The sequence below is a fragment of the Astatotilapia calliptera genome, chromosome 16 (genome assembly GCF_964374335.1).
Source record: "Astatotilapia calliptera chromosome 16, fAstCal68.1, whole genome shotgun sequence".
Lineage (NCBI taxonomy): Eukaryota > Metazoa > Chordata > Actinopteri > Cichliformes > Cichlidae > Astatotilapia > Astatotilapia calliptera.
In genome coordinates this window covers 20,570,952-20,584,244 of record NC_137437.1, presented here as the reverse complement: position 1 = coordinate 20,584,244, position 13,293 = coordinate 20,570,952, and the positions used below count along the sequence as shown (strand labels likewise).

General features: G+C 41.7%; 2 protein-coding genes across 3 annotated transcripts; one reads left to right on the top strand and one right to left on the bottom strand.

The window, feature by feature from the left end:
- Window positions 1-4,227: 4,227 nt before the first annotated feature.
- On the bottom strand, window positions 4,228-6,545 carry nup62l (nucleoporin 62 like). The gene is made up of 3 exons (XM_026143805.2): window positions 6,354-6,545; window positions 4,718-6,238; window positions 4,228-4,625 (listed from the first exon to the last, which is right to left on the bottom strand). Exons 2-3 carry the CDS (start codon window positions 6,230-6,232, stop codon window positions 4,467-4,469), a joined length of 1,674 nt encoding a protein of 557 aa, XP_025999590.2. The 5' UTR covers window positions 6,233-6,238; window positions 6,354-6,545; the 3' UTR covers window positions 4,228-4,466.
- A 777-nt stretch (window positions 6,546-7,322) lies between these two features.
- Window positions 7,323-12,838, top strand: pdk1 (pyruvate dehydrogenase kinase, isozyme 1). 2 transcript variants are annotated; one of them, XR_013902183.1, is made up of 11 exons: window positions 7,323-7,580; window positions 8,635-8,776; window positions 8,879-8,950; window positions 9,040-9,224; window positions 10,074-10,163; window positions 10,271-10,348; window positions 10,469-10,545; window positions 10,642-10,740; window positions 10,867-11,086; window positions 11,333-11,446; window positions 11,550-11,567. XR_013902183.1 is itself a non-coding variant. In XM_026143807.2 (11 exons), the coding sequence occupies exons 1-11, from the start codon at window positions 7,472-7,474 to the stop codon at window positions 11,688-11,690; spliced, it is 1,218 nt and encodes a 405-aa protein (XP_025999592.1). In that variant the 5' UTR covers window positions 7,323-7,471; the 3' UTR covers window positions 11,691-12,838. The 2 variants fall into 2 exon arrangements, 1 of the variants encoding a protein (XP_025999592.1); XM_026143807.2 differs by having other exon boundaries at window positions 10,867-10,977; window positions 11,550-12,838.
- The last annotated feature ends 455 nt before the right edge of the window (window positions 12,839-13,293 follow it).

The window sequence follows — 13,293 nt, the reverse complement described above, 5'->3', positions numbered from 1 at the left end:
GATGGAAGGAAGACGGGATAAAGACATGCTGTGGAAGAGAACCGCAGATTAATAATAAGTAGTGATTCAATGGAGGTGTATAAACACATGGTGAGTAAGAAAGGTGTCTGAAAAAGAAATACTCAATGCATTATGGGAATCCCACAGGAGCCTACACCTAATGGAGGATAACTAAGAGAGAATTCAGGGTCACCCGATCCAACCCTACCTGTATGATTTAGCAAAAAGCAAAGTTTTAAACCTGTTACTGAACAATTAACGATTAATTCATTTGCAGGTTTTGCAGGTTTTACTACTAAACGTAGTAAAACCTGCAAAACTACCACTGCCACTGCTTTTATGTTAGAACATGCATTTATATGTACTGTGTTTGGAGATATCACAACATGAAGAACTTAGTATGTTTTAAAAAGTGTTCTATAAATAATGGTATTATAAATTATTGTTCAGCACAAGATCTGAAAACTCTTTGCTGACGATAAGAGCCCGACTGATTTAGCAGCCAGTATTAGTTATCTGCTGATCTATCCGTATGAGCATTTTTAATGGCTGATAAATATAAATTTTACCCTTTAAAGTCTGAACCATGAAGCAGTTGTTAGAAAACTCTCATTTTTGAAAATCGAGTTTCTAGCCATTAAAATTTTTTTATTAAATATTATTTTGCATACATGAGTTTTGATTTGTATTATATTTTCTTCATTTGCATTTTTTATTTATTGATTCCTTTTTGTAATTTATTGCTTAAATAATATAATTTACCTAGGTTTTAAGGCGGCGGCGGGGGGGGGGCATTATTTGTCTTCAACTTCCAGACCCATTCTGCCCGACTCTTCCAGCCCAGTCAGGCAGAATGTAAATGAGTAATTACATAAAACATAACAAACAACTATTTATGGCACTAAAAATTGGACTCTACTGGCAGAATCACTTCCTCTTAATAAAAGCTGTAAACTGAAGAGTTAAGAGGCTTCCAGCACAATTTGTCTGCATTTTTAAAAAATAACCAGCAAATGAAAACTGAAATCTTAGCTTGGCTATGATCATCATCAGAAATGTATGGCTTTGCAAAGTGTAAAAAGTCCAGTGAAATCACTAGTTACTCCAGATTTTCAATGAAATGTGTTTTGGGGCTCTTATTGTGGTGAGCCCAGCTTCACTACACAGGAGTAGAAATTGATAGAAAGCTTTTTTTTTTAACTTGCTTTTTAAAAATAAATTTAATTGGTTTTTTTTGTTTTTAAAATTCAGTTTCATTTAGGTTTGATTCCACGGTGGGTTTCCTTGCTTCAGTTTAGCTGTCATTGTTTGAAAGTCTTTAGTTTTTATTAGTTTGGGTGTTTTTAATTTGCATATGTCAGAGACAAGATTTAGGAAAATCAGTACAGGTAATACCTTAAAAACAGAAATCTTTGAAAGCAGTTGACTTTCAGTCTTGAAGGCATTCAGAGTCTCGATAATCATCAAAGTCTCATCAGTTGTAATATTGTAATAACCGATGCTAAAACTAAGATTTACAGTAATTGTTTACTTTTCAGCTAGTAATAATTTCTTGAAAGTTTTTATTATAGTTATAAAAAACTTTTTTTCTTGTTTGGGATCCAGAACAAGTTTCTTCTTCAGGGAAAATAAAGTATAAAGTAAATTAAAGTTATATAGTGGTGCTACTGGATTGGCCTACAGTGGGGCAAAAAAGTATTTAGTCAGCCACCGATTGTGCAAGTTCCCCCACTTAAAATGATGACAGAGGTCAGTAATTTGCACCAGAGGTACACTTCAACTGTGAGAGACAGAATGTGAAAAAAAAATCCATGAATTCACATGGTAGGATTTGTAAAGAATTTATTCGTAAATTAGGGTGGAAAATAAGTATTTGGTCACCTCAAACAAGGAAAATCTCTGGCTCTCACAGACCTGTAACGTCTTCTGTAAGAAGCTTTTCTGTCCCCCACTCGTTACCTGTATGAATGGCACCTGTTTGAACTCATCATCTGTATAAAAGACACCTGTCCACAGCCTCAAACAGTCAGACTCCAAACTCCGCCATGGCCAAGACCAAAGAGCTTTCGAAGGACACCAGGAAAAGTATTGTAGACCTGCACCAGACTGGGAAGAGTGAATCTACAATAGGCAAGCAGCTTGGTGTGAAAAAATCAACTGTGGGAGCAATCATCAGAAAATGGAAGACATACAAGACCACTGATAATCTCCCTCGATCTGGGGCTCCACGCAAGATCTCATCCCGTGGGGTCAAAATGATCATGAGAACGGTGAGCAAAGATCCCAGAACCACACGGGGGGACCTGGTGAATGACCTGCAGAGAGCTGGGACCAAAGTAACAAAGGTCACCATCAGTAACACACTACAACGGCAGGGAATCAAATCCCGCAGTGCCAGACGTGTTCCGCTGCTGAAGCCAGTGCATGTCCAGGCCCGTCTGAAGTTTGCCAGAGAGCACATGGATGATACAGCAGAGGATTGGGAGAATGTCATGTGGTCAGATGAAACCAAAGTAGAACTTTTTGGTATAAACTCAACTCGTCGTGTTTGGAGGAAGAAGAATACTGAGTTGCATCCCAAGAACACCATACCTACTGTGAAGCATGGGGGTGGAAACATCATGCTATGGGGCTGTTTTTCTGCCAAGGGGACAGGACGACTGATCCATGTTAAGGAGAGAATGAATGGGGCCATGTATCGTGAGATTGTGAGCCAAAACCTCCTTCCATCAGTGAGAACTTTGAAGATGAAACGAGGCTGGGTCTTCCAACATGACAATGATCCAAAACACACCGCCCGGGCAACAAAGGAGTGGCTCCGTAAGAAGCATTTGAAAGTCCTGGAGTGGCCTAGCCAGTCTCCAGACCTCAACCCCATAGAAAATCTGTGGCGGGAGTTGGAAGTCCGTGTTGCTCGGCGACAGCCCCAAAACATCACTGCTCTCAAGAAGATCTGCATGGAGGAATGGGCCAAAATACCAGCTACTGTGTGTGCAAACCTGGTAAAGACCTATAGTAAACGTTTGACCTCTGTTATTGCCAACAAAGGTTATGTTACAAAGTATTGAGTTGTATTTTTGTTATTGACCAAATACTTATTTTCCACCCTGATTTACGAATAAATTCTTTACAAATCCTACCATGTGAATTCATGGATTTTTTTTTTTTCACATTCTGTCTCTCACAGTTGAAGTGTACCTCTGGTGCAAATTACTGACCTCTGTCATCATTTTAAGTGGGGGAACTTGCACAATCGGTGGCTGACTAAATACTTTTTTGCCCCACTGTACATGCCAGTTTAAGCTGTATTTGGCCCATGAACCAAAATGAGTTTGACACCCTGCGCTAGAGGCTAAGCCAGCCGACTTACCAACAAGTGCCAAAATCGGGAAATAGCACTTTAATGAAGTCCCAGAAACTTAATTTAGACCCTGATCCTTGTGATGGAAGCGCTTTGAGTATCACCAAATGGTTCCTGCAGGAAATGATTACTGATGCAAAAAGTTTCAGCTGCCAGTCTAACAAAATAAAAAGCAACAAATCCTGCATCCATTTCAGTCCAAGTATTATGTGGCCTGTTCAACGTGCCATGTTGACAACCTTTGAAAAACAGTTATCTTTAGTAATAAGAGATATGGCTTGTTTGCACCAGAAGGTGGCATGGTAGAAGTTCATGTTTGCCTTATTTGTCCATCAACAGTTTGTTTTTTTGTTTACTGCACAAACTTAAATCTGTAAATAGAACAAATCAATTCCATCCACACCTCTCTTATCAAAATATATATGCTTAGCTGTAATTCAGCTATTACAGGGGCACCGGATATGTGAACAAAGCACTCCCTCTGACACAGAAAATAATTTTGTATTTAATGCCCACTGTTTTGCACATGTCTCAACTCTGTATATTTTTTATATATTTTATTTATTGTTTACTCTAATTTGTAAAATATGTGTACACACACACACACACGTAGAAAAATATTTAGTATACACATCCAGAAATGCATATACTATTATATATTGTACATATATTTATTAGTTTCAGATGTAGCCATTCTTGTATTTTGCTTGTTTACATTATTGTATTTTGCACAACTCTGTTGCTTGTGAAGCTCGCACACAAGAATTTCACTCACATGTGCTGTACCAATGTACCTGCACATGTGATGTGACAATAAAAGTGATTTGATTTGATTTGATAATTAAAAAACAAAACAAAAAAAAGACTTCCATTCCAAAGGTTTATTTAATCAGACTTTTTAGAACAAACATAACAATTGACATAGAAAGAGAGGATCCTTTTCACTACTCTAAAGGCAAATGCACTGAAAATATCAATCTTTATGCAACCAAGAAAACTCAAAATAACAGTAATGAAGGTTGGATCTACACCATCTAAAGCCCTGATGACACCTCTGATTACAGAGTAAAAATGTAAGCACACAAGTAAAAGTATTTACTGCAGATCAGTCGAATGTTAACCGGAAGGTTTTCTCCTGCTCCTTTCGTTGGGTGTCGCAAAGTTTGGACACTTCCTCGACCTTTCTCTGCAGCAGAACAGAGTTCTGATCGATCCACTGAAGTGAATCCATGTGGGCGTTGAGGATCTTACAGATCTGCTGCAGCTGATGATGAAAAAAAGGAAATTAGACATGAATTACGTGAGTAAATCTTTGTTAATCTTATCGATTATCAAAAACCGGAGGCGTCATCTTACCGGATCACTGGTGTCAGCCGGGCCGCTGGACGTGTTCAGGTGCTCGATGATCTCCTTCAGGTCCTGCGACATCCTCTTCAGCTGTGCGTCCACGTTCTCAGCGAGCTTGTATGTTCTTTCACGCTCCTCGTCGGCGTTCTGCATGTAGATGGTTCCACTTTGCTCTTTTACCGACTCCTCGAGGGGGCAGAGCAAATCTTCCAGCTCCTTCTGTTGGGACAGGATGAAATCCAGCTCCTGGTTCAGCCTCCTCTGATCCAGCTTCACTTTCTCCATCTCCTTGTGGAGGGATGTGATCTTCTCTCCGTTCTCCACCAGCATGCGGTCCCAGGCATTCACCTGAGTTGCCTGCTGTAAGAAATGTCTCTCCTGGTCCTCCAGCTCAAGACTCCACTTGTTAATGAGCCCCTCTAGCTGGGCATAGGTCATCACTGGAGGAGCTGTGCTGGTGGTGCTGGCAGTGGTTGTGGCTGAAGCAGCTGTCGTGGTGCTTGTGATCGATGAAGTTTTGGCTCCCAGCAAGAAGCCTGTAATAGTACCTGTTGTGGAGGCTGCAGCTGTAGCGGTAGAGGGGGGGGCAGATGTGGTGGTTGCTGGAACCAGAGGTTTGATCATAAAAGTCAAACCTCCACCAGTAGCCGTGGTTGTTGCTGTGGATGTGCTTGCTGCTGAAGCTGAAACGGCATTGAAAGCGAAGCCTGGACCTGCAGCTGTGGCAGCAGCTGTTGTGACAGGCTGAGCGAAGAGAGAAGGCCCGAAAGATGGTGGGGCCTGGGTGGATGCAGGAGGAGCTGGGGTTGATGACGGTTTAATCCCAAAGGTAAACCCTCCACCCTGTCCTGTTGCGGCAGCGGCGGCAGCAGCAGCAGCGGCGGCGGTGGAGGTTGGCTGGGCAAGGCTGGAGGGAGCACTGGTGCCGAAGCTGAAGCCTCCACCTGTGGTGCTGGTGTTGGTTGTGGTGGTGGAGGCTGCCGCTGATGTCACCTGGACCTTGGTAGCTCCGAAGCTGAACCCTCCAAATGAGAGGCCACTTGGTGCTGTGGAGGCTGCTGGTGCGGCTGTTGCTACAGGCTGGGTTTGAGCCTGAGATGCAGCTCCAAAGGTGAAGCCCCCTCCTGCAGGTGCAGTAGCGGTGGTCTGCGCAGACAAAACTCCACCCAGAGTGAACCCCGACCCTGCTGCTTGAGTCGCCGTGGAGCCCAAAGTCAACCCTGAAGCTGCTGTTGTGGTTGGAGGAGCTGCATTCATTCCAAAGGTTGTGGTGGGTGCCCCAAAAGAGAAACCCCCGCCGGCTGCTGTGGACTTTGCTGGGGTGCCAAAGCTGAAACCACCGGTGGGGTTGGTAGTGCTCTGGGTCTGGATGGATGAGCCGAAAGTGAAGCCCCCTCCGGTGGCTGCAGGAGTGGACGTTGTCAGTCCAAAGCCGGTGGTAGGGGCCGGGGCCGGGGCTGTGGTTTTCTGCGTTCCGAAAGTAAAGCCCGAAGAGGGCTGCCCAAAGGTGAAAGCGCCGCTCATTTTCTCCTTAAAGATAAAAAAATAACATTATTAAAATCGACGAACGCACAAAATGGTTACTTCCTCGCTGAATCATTTAGCTTTTGGCGGGTCACAAACACACAGACCAGGGGGAACTTACCGAAGAATCGGCTTCTCTTTTACGACGGCTTTCTAGACGTTGGCGTCTAATAAAGTTGACTACACCCTTCTTAATGTCACTTTAGTCGTAACAACGATAGAAAACTGGCAACATATCCTTCTTAAAAACGTGGCCAGCTGCCTCGACACTTTTTCAAGTAGGCAGTTCAGTAGTCAACTAAAGGAAATGACGGCAGTTGGCCTGAAAAACAAGCTGTTTATTTGCCCTGTATTTTGTCTAGCGGAGTACAACCCGCCTTTCTTAGTAATATTGGCAGGTCTAACGACCAATTAGAATTATAATTTCAGACAACTCAAACTTTGATTGGTTTGGCTTGTCACCTAGCAGACATACGTCGGAGATTAGGACGCTCACGTTATCAAAGACCAAATTAACAACAAGAGGTTTTACGTTTGTACGCAGTGCGAGCTGCTTCCCACCAAAATCGAAAGTTACATAAAATGAACATTATTCTATAAAGTTAAGGTACAAATAATTCTAAGTAACAAGAAGGCGCGTTATTAGAACGGTTTTCTAGAGCAAAACGAATATTGTTCTATTTTGTTGCACACGCCTATGTTAGTTTAACTCAAAAAATTGCTTCAAAACCACAAGAAGCCAGTTCACAAACTTCACGGGAACTTCTGAAAAACTCCTCGATTGTTTTTCAACGTTAACAGTTTGGCCGTGTAACGTTTAGCTATAACGTTACACCAAATTTTGGTCAATAAAGTTTGCTTGAAGAGGTAGCTTATCTTGATGTCGCTGTGACGTCTTTGAATTTACTGGCCGCACACTCTCCTTTCCACGGCATCTGACCAAGAGAAGCTGAAGTAAAAGGCGATTTAGGAAAACAGTGCCGAAGCTCTGAGAATGGAGGCTGAAACTGCACCAAATTACGAAAAAACAAATCATTAATTACTTGTGTGTTGGCAGGCTGTTAAGGTTAGCTAACAAGCTTGTGTCAACACAGATTAGCAAACCAAGCTGCAGCCCTCGCTAGGCTCTGTTGCTGTGGATGCTAATTGCAATTAAACCTAAAAAAAGAGTACCGCTTGTTTATTTATTTATTAAGCAGCAGTCACAGCTGGAAGTGAAGCAATACAAAACGTGCCAGCATGAGGATTTTAAGGTTTCTGAGGAGCAGCGTGTCCATAGGGAAGGACATCGACTACTATTCCAAATTCTCACCATCCCCTCTATCAATGAAGCAGTTTCTGGATTTTGGTAAGAAGCTGCAAGACTAGTAGATATTTACTAACATAATGCTTTACTACATCGTTAACGATACTCTGCCCTAAAATAAGGAGAATCATCATACAACGTGTATGATTCATACACATCCAGGAAACTATATGGAAATAGAAAAAACAAACTAATGTAAAGTTAAACCGAGGATAACTGCCACACAAACGGTCCTAACACAGGCTTTTCCTTCTGTGATGTAAAGGTAGTTGATACCACAAGGATGTATTTCACAAGACGAATGATACTCTTAAAATCATCTAGCCTCCCCTTATTACACTTCCTCGTATTAAACAGGAAGGGATTTTAAAGTATCTCTTAACACATGACTAATGGGATATATGCCCTGTCTGTGTAAGTCAAGCTTGAAGACTTGAATGTAAGAGTGAATGTTAGGCCCTTGATTGATTGGTTGATTTTCTCTATTTCATACTGAAAATGGTCCAGTTTGCTGAAACTATGGAAGGTTTACAGTTATAAGAGGTTATGGAGCCTGAATGGTTTGGGGGTAGTTTTGCATCTGATATGTAATCCAGCCTTGATGCTAACTAGAAGTGGGTGACATGGAAAAACTTTTATCATGTTACATTTACAGGATTGTGCAAAAGTGTTGATTTATTTGAGTAATGCTTCTAAGGACCAGACTTTATTAGTGTTCATAGTAATCCTTGCATTTGTTTAAACTGGAAACTGGACAAGTAGGGCGCAAAAAAGAAGTGCCAGGCCTAAAAACTATCTGCAGCAGATGTCTTTGTAGGTTCTCAGTCATCCTGTTCATGGTAGTTTAAGGAGCTGGGAAAGAAAGTGACTGGACTTCTATAAGTGTCTTGAAGACGTTTCACCTCACATCGGAGAGGCTTCTTCAGTTCCAAAACCAAATGGCCGACAGTCCCAAGTATTCCAGTATCCCAGTACATTTTTTGCCTTGTATATTTGTATTTATATGTATCTTTGCACATGTTCAGTAGCTTGCTCCACCTGTTTCCCATTTTTCAAGCAAAATTATTAAAAAATGTGCCTTTTGTTTCTCTCTCAGGTTCAGAAAATGCATGTGTGAAAACATCCTTCAACTTCCTCAGACAGGAGTTACCTGTGAGGCTGGCCAACATCATGAAGGAAATTAACTTGCTGCCAGACAACTTATTGAGGACGCCATCAGTCCGATTGGTCCAGAGCTGGTATGCAGGTTCTCCTTTTTTTCCACTTAATTTTAACGAATTAACAGTATTTAACTCTTGCCAGTCTGTGAAATACAAAAAGATAATTTTTCCCCCATGTAGGTACATGCAGAGTCTTCAGGAGATTCTCGAGTTCAAAGACAAAAATGCAGACGACGAGAAAGTCACATATGAGTAGGTTTCCTCTTTTAACCACTGCAACAGCTCATCTATTCCTGCAGATTCTTTTCACGCATTGCCTTAACTTTTATGTCTTCAATTAGTTTCACAGATGCTGTGATAAATATCAGAAATCGCCACAATGATGTCATTCCCACCATGGCTCAGGGCGTTGTGGAGTACAAGGAGGCGTACGGCACAGATCCCATCGTCAGCCAGAATGTTCAGTATTTTCTGGATCGCTTCTACATGAGCAGGATTTCCATCAGGATGCTGCTCAACCAGCACAGTGAGCACATGTTGTATTTTTTGTAATGTGATTGCTGAGCTGTACTTGTTTGGAAATGAAAGCCCTTGGGTTCAGGAGACAGACTTCTGTGCTGAGAAGATATCTGAGGTTTCAGGCTGTCTGTGTCGTTTTAAAACTCCTGCTACAGTAAACCAGGAATCAACAGACCCCACCCAGTGTCATTTTCTGGCAGTTGCACGAAAACTAAATGACTTGTGTTTTATTTACAGACAGCAAAGACCAAAACAAGCTCACTTGCGTAAAGCTACGCTATAAAAACATTGTAGATAGATAAATAAAATATGGCTTATTTTGGACATCGCTAAATATTGTGAGTCATTCAGAAGGGGCTCAGAGTAGAGTTTCCACTTTTCCACATCTAAAGGAGCCAGTTCAAGTGGTTCAGGCATCTGACCAGGATGCTTAATCAATGCATGAGGTGTTTCAGGTATATCCTACCAGCAGAAGGCCCTGGAAGAGACCTAGCACACGCTGGAGAGTTTATGGCTCTCTTCTGGCTTAGGAACACCTCAATGTCCCCCTGGATAAATTGGAGGAGGTGGATGGGTAGAGGGAGGTCTGGGCATATCTGCTTAAGGTGGACTCTGTGACCTGAACCCAGATAAACAATGAGTGGATGGAATTTCAACCAAAGTTTTTATTAGAATTTCCTGCATATGGCGACACTGGAAGAACTCGTTACGGCTCAGGTCCCCTCAGGATGGTACTGCTCATCAGTTTTGTTTTAGCTCTAATCAAGAGGTCTCACATGAAACCCTGAACTTACAGAGACAAATATCAGTAAGTATTAAGACTTCACAATGTTCATGTTGTGTGTTTTTTCTGTAGCTCTGCTCTTTGGAGGGAAGGTGAATCCTGCACACCCCAAACAGATTGGCAGTATTGATCCACACTGTCGGGTCAGCGAGGTTATCAGAGGTGAGACTTTCTTATATTTATAGAAACATGCCGGAGAAAAGTGTTAATCTATGCTGTTCTTCCAGTTTGCAAGCGCCATGTAACAAAAACAAACCACTTCCTTGTAGATGCCTACGAAAATGCAAGAAACCTTTGTGATCGGTATTACATGAACTCTCCTGAGCTGGTCCTGGAGGAATTCAATGGTAATTTATGTAGTTAGAAGAAACAACACAAACAGTTTCAATGATGCCGCTCTTTGAACTGGTTAATGAATGAATTGTAACGTAATCAAATGTTTTCCAATCATCTGTTTGTCCTGATAGCCAAAGAGAAGGGGAAACCTGTCACCATGGTCTATGTTCCATCTCATCTGTATCACATGGTGTTTGAACTTTATAAGGTGCTTTTTAAAAGCCTGTCTTCATATATGTCAGCATTTTATATTTCAAAATATCTCTTTTCCAATGTTAAACATTTGGATAAACACTTGTCACAGAACGCCATGAGGGCCACCATGGAGTTATACGGAGATGCCATGGAGTACCCTTCTATCCATACACAGGTTGCTCTGGGAACTGAAGATCTCACAGTCAAGGTAAATGTGCAGATAAACTCCTGTACAGTAAAGGTTAAAGCAGCAAACTTGGCATTGAAAACTCCTTCAGGTTTTTGTGTACGTTTCGGAGGAGCTTGTGTTTATTCATGCTGTTTGCTTTGTGAGGTGAGCGACCGTGGAGGTGGTGTGCCACTGCGTAAAATCGACAGGCTGTTCACCTACACGTACTCGACTGCTCCGAGACCCAGCATCGACGGATCTCGTGCTGCTCCTCTGGTGAATACTCCTAATTTATCATCACTAGTGACTGAATCAGTGTCAAAGAGAAATCAATCAGTGAGTGTTTGAAAATGGAAACAGCTGTACCAGCGTCTCCACAGCTGGGGTAGGTATCCAGCTATCCCGTATACGCCCTGAAGTTCTAGAGTTCCTTTTCGACACACATACTTGGCTTTTGCAGGGCTTTCACACGTCCCACCTATCAAAACAAAAAGCACTGCTGCAATTTTACCCTATGTTCCAGAGAAAATCCACAGCCAGTCACTTTGTTCCAGTGAATGCTGTCTTTGTCATGGAGCTGCTCTGTTGTTTCAGACTTTATCTGGATGAACTCTGCTTCATTTCTCTTTAGGCTGGTTATGGGTATGGCCTGCCCATCTCACGACTGTACGCTCGCTACTTTCAAGGAGACCTCAAGTTGTATTCTATGGAGGGTTACGGAATCGATGCTGTGATCTACATACGGGTAACCTAGTTTCACAGAAGCAGCATTAGTGCCTCTTTTAGAGAGAAGAGAACATTCCTAAAGTATCTTTTTTTTTTTTCTTTCCCCTTCAATCACGTTTTAGGCACTATCCACAGAGTCCATCGAGAGGCTCCCGGTGTACAACAAGTCAGCCTGGAAACACTACAACACCATCCACGAGGCAGACGACTGGTGCGTCCCGAGCAAAGAGCCAAAGGACATGACGACATTTCGTAGCTTGTAGATCAAATGTAAATGAAAGTGCGCAAGAGACGTAACCGAATGTGTGAGCGTGTGGCAGTAATTACATCAAACCCTTCAGCTATTTACAAACAAAGCTTAAAGAATAATAGAACAAAGTTTTAGTGCCATATAATCCACATGGAACAATGGCTTTGTTATGATCACCTGATGCGTTTATCAGGACACGTATAATTTTTGTGATGCTTTAAGAATAAGACTTAAAAGCCATGTTGTATTGTTTGTATTAGCAGAGGTCTCAGCAAAACAAGCGGTCTGCAGGGTTCAATGCCATCGGGGTCGGAGGACAATGTATTAAAGCTCTTATGTGAGGTTGTCCTTACAGGTATCAGCAAAAGTTTAGTTTGCTTTGCTGCTTTGAAGTTTTTCCTTTGTCTGGTTTAATTACGGTGAACTTTAGTTTCTCCTGTTACAGTTTATCTGTGCGTAGAGTTTCTCTCCCCTGTTTTTGTGGAGTCTGTTACTTTGAAAGAAAAGCACAGCTGATGTGAAATTAAAAGCTTTGCTTTTTGTTAAGCTGCTGTCTTCTAAGCACTTCTTGTGTTTCTTTTGTTTATTTATTAGGGCATTTCTAACAGGGTATTGGTTAAAGTAACGTGATGGAAAAAAGGTTTGATTTGCTGTCTGTAAATTGTTGTATTGCACTTGTTTTACATGCTAGCTTGAGAATGTTGGGGGTATTTATTGGGAGGGTTGCAGCTGGTGTGGTTTATTGGGTCAGTGTTTGTGGTTTTCTGTTATGCTTTAAAAGAAGATACAACCCTGAACTCTTTTCCACATGATTCTTCTGTGTCCTATAAGGAAACTTAATACGGTATTTTAGTGCTGTGGTTGTATTATTTGGGCTCATTCAGCTAAACTGACAGAAGTCCTTGTTTTCCATGTTACACTATCTGCAGTTGTCTGAGTGGATCATGTTCAGTATAGTAGGTTATTTTCCAGATAATTACTTTTGTTAAAATAGCTTTGTGCATGCAGAGTCGAGGTGAGACAAACTTGTTTATTTGTGATCACTGATTTCTGTCAAGTATGTAATTAAAACTGTAACACCAGCAGTTTGACTGTTGAAGGCATCAGATATGAAATCATTGCCGTGGGGCAAAAGTTTCAATAAACTGTTACAAACACTGACTACTGCCTGTTTTTAGTTTTAGACCACACGTCTGCTGGATCGAGGCTTATGTCACATGTTTAACTCATCCGGCAAATTGACTGATGTGCTGCCACGATGAGGCGTTTGTTATTGCTCTGACAGTATTGGTCAGAATGTAACTGGACTTGCACACAGTGATCTCATAACAAGTTTTCACACAAACTGAGTCCAAGAGAAAAATGGCTTTACTTTCTCAAGACTCACTCCTCTATTTTTAGTCGAATGAAATTAGTGCTGGATACGACTTTTGCAAGCTGCCTCAGCTACAGCAAACCAACGATGACAATAACATCACTTTCTTTACACTCACCTGTGAATTGTGTGCCAGATGAGCAACATCACTGACATCTGGTTAAAGCAGACTTTAATAGTCTGCAGCTGTATATAAAAGCTGTAGCAACATCTTAAGCAATCAGTCGAATATTCACCTCGT

Coding starts and splice junctions, on each gene's coding strand:
- nup62l (XM_026143805.2), bottom strand. CDS start 6,232: ATGAGCGGCGCTTTCACCTTTGGGCAGCCCTCTTCGGGCTTTACTTTC. Junction 4,626..4,717: donor CGGCTGACACCAGTGATCCG/GTAAGATGACGC, acceptor TTTCATCATCAG/CTGCAGCAGATCTGTAAGAT.
- pdk1 (XM_026143807.2), top strand. CDS start 7,472: ATGAGGATTTTAAGGTTTCTGAGGAGCAGCGTGTCCATAGGGAAGGAC. Junction 8,777..8,878: donor GTCCGATTGGTCCAGAGCTG/GTATGCAGGTTC, acceptor TCCCCCATGTAG/GTACATGCAGAGTCTTCAGG. Junction 10,546..10,641: donor TGGTGTTTGAACTTTATAAG/GTGCTTTTTAAA, acceptor CACTTGTCACAG/AACGCCATGAGGGCCACCAT.